Source organism: Hakea prostrata, chromosome 1 (assembly GCF_041222555.1).
Source record: "Hakea prostrata isolate BN-2017 chromosome 1, UWA_Hpros_2, whole genome shotgun sequence".
Classification (NCBI taxonomy): domain Eukaryota; kingdom Viridiplantae; phylum Streptophyta; class Magnoliopsida; order Proteales; family Proteaceae; genus Hakea; species Hakea prostrata.
The window spans coordinates 11995437-11998278 of record NC_142600.1 but is presented as its reverse complement, the minus strand read 5'-3'; the positions used below and the strand labels follow the sequence as shown (position 1 = coordinate 11998278).

The 2842-nt window shown below is 37.8% G+C and overlaps 1 protein-coding gene across 1 annotated transcript; it reads left to right on the top strand.

Moving 5' to 3' along the window:
* The first annotated feature begins 642 nt into the window (after nt 1-642).
* On the top strand, nt 643-1981 carry PYL4 (PYR1-like 4). The gene has a single exon (XM_089146875.1). It carries the CDS (start codon nt 828-830, stop codon nt 1482-1484), a length of 657 nt encoding a protein of 218 aa, XP_089003001.1. The 5' UTR covers nt 643-827; the 3' UTR covers nt 1485-1981.
* Nucleotides 1982-2842: the final 861 nt, after the last annotated feature.

Here is a 2842-nt window from a genome sequence, read left to right as displayed (position 1 = left end):
TTTTTTATTTTTTATTTTTATTATTAAAGAATAAACGGTTATAGTTTTTTTCCCACGCTTAATTGGGTACTCGACTTGACAAAAGGTAAATAAATAAAGAGATAGTATGGGTATTTTGGGGTTTTGGAAATATAAAGATGCCCATCTCCTAACGGCTTCGGTGGGGGCATGTTTATGCAAAGTTGGGTTGGATTAGTAATTTTGGTCGGGGGTACTGTTATTAAAGGGGGCCAATAGTAATTATCCCTTTTTAATATTATACAAAATGAAGCTATTTTAATAAACTCACTTGGCAAATTGAGCTTTATATTATTACCACATGAAAAAATATTTTTAGGGTTTAATGCCCATTTGAACTTTAATTAACCTTTTCAACCAAGATGCAATTAAAAAAAAAAACCATAAGATAAGTCTTCTAAAAAGCCAACCACCTCTCTCTCTCTCTATTCATATTCATATAGAAGGCATACAAGGCCACAAGGTAACGCCTCATACCATACTAACATCACGAGAGAAAACAAAACGAAATTACAAAAAAAAAAAAGAAAAGGAAATAAAGTGAGAAAAGTCCAAAACCACCCTTATGAAAATTCTGAAATGATTTAATAAATGATTCAAACATGTCATATATAAGTAGTGTAAACGCAATCCCAAAACCCTCCAAAACCCAAATCTAGTTCTTTCCTTCTCTTCTCTGCAACAATCTCCGATCTCGGCTTCTTGTTCTTCTTTCTTTCTAAGGGATTCAACCAAAACCAAAACCAAAAACCAAAAAGAGGGGAGAAGGAAGGAAGGGAAGTGTTTTAGCGCAAAGGGCAAGCAATAAAATGCCCGCAACACCACCCAAATCAGCACTTCAAGTTCACAGAATCAACAGCACAAACATGATCTCTCACTGCCACAAGCAACCTCAAACCACCACCGCCACCGCCACTGCCATCCACCGCCGTATCATGGGCTGTTCTCCGGCTTCAGCACCTGAAACCATCGCACGCCATCACGCCCATACAGTAGGTCCCAACCAGTGTTCATCCGCCGTGGTTCAACACATCGCGGCTCCGGTAACCACCGTGTGGTCGGTCGTCCGCCGCTTCGATAACCCACAAGCATACAAGCACTTCCTGAAGAGCTGCAACGTCATCGTCGGGAACGGCGATGTGGGTACCCTCAGGGAGGTTCAAGTGGTATCTGGGCTTCCTGCTGGTACCAGCACAGAACGGCTTGAGATCCTAGACGATGAACGCCACATCCTCAGCTTCAGCGTCGTCGGCGGTGACCACCGTCTTGCAAATTACCGATCTGTGACCACTCTACACCCTTCGTCCAACGGAACGATGGTCGTCGAATCGTACGTCGTGGATATTCCATCTGGGAACTCCAAGGAAGATACCTGTATGTTTGTTGATACAATCGTTCGCTGCAATCTACAATCCCTAGCTCAGATCGCCGAGAACTTGGTCAGAATCAATCGGTCGTCCTCATAGCTTCTTCGTCTCTTATATCCTCGTTTTTGCCCCAAATGTGGTTTGCGATTGATTACGTGATCGGTTGACGAAGCTTCTTAACCCCACATCTGCAATCTCGCAGTTTTTTATGCTTCGACACTGATTTGCCAAGCTGTCGGTGACGGTGATCGGTGACGGTGACGATGACGATGACGATGCCTCACCGGAATTATGTTTTTCATTTTTTTGAATCAGCGTCAATGCGTCACCGTCACTCCTCTTCCACCACCACCATTATGTGTTCTTTTTCTGTAATTTTCTTTCTTTAATTTTATAATAATGGCTGTACTGTAGACCATAGAGACCACTGTGAATTCTTCTTTTCCTTTATATTATATATGATATGTCCCTCTCTCCTTCTGTGATTTGGAATTGGGCATTTCCTTCTCTGGATGACTGGATCAGAGTTCTTCATGAACAGACATTGCAATGTGAAACATCAAATATCTCTTGTATAATGCTTCAATTTTCATTGATGATCAGTTTCCTTTTCTGCGAATAAAAGGTTCAGGATCCATATTTGATCTATCTGAGAATTCATATTTTAAGATTAGAAAACAAATGTAGTAGCTCTTGCAAGAACTTCGATCTCCACTCATGTCTTCTTGGTAATAAAATATATTCAACTTGTGTGGTTCTTTCGACCTTAAAAATAAAAATAAAAATAAAAATAAATTGTGTGGCTCAAGAATCAATTTTTGTATACTTTTGCCTATAGTTTAATTTGTCATTCTGTACCGACTACTGAAAAATAAGTAATCCTTCCATGTCTAAATTAATAGGGAAAGTGTTGATTATTAGTATTTGTTCAACTTCTCTTACTAAAATGAATTTTTTTTTCAACTTCTATATGTTTTTAAATAAATAATTAAGCCCTTCTTTTTCTTGTAATCTCTTCTTTGTACTATCTTTTTAGGCTGTCACATATGACTCTGGAAATAGTCTTTGTGGTAAGTGTGTAGCTTTGATTCTTCCATCACATGATGACTCAAGAAATTTTTGGGTTCCATATATATTTATTTTTTCTTTTTCTGAAATCTGAGATAGTTCATCTGGTCATCGGGGAGAATCAAACCTATGATCTTTTCATTAAAATGTGTTTATCATTGTTAACTGAATAACTCTTTGATGATTTGATATACCTAATCATATACTAATGCATGAATATATTTTTAATTATAAGATAAACATATATGCATTAATCTCATCTTGATCTTTTACCCATAAAAGATAAAAGAATATGAGATGAAAACTGTTAAAAGTTTGAAATTTTGCTATCTACTCTATGTCCATGAGAGTCTGAGACAGACCATGAATACAGTAATATACAGAGAGCA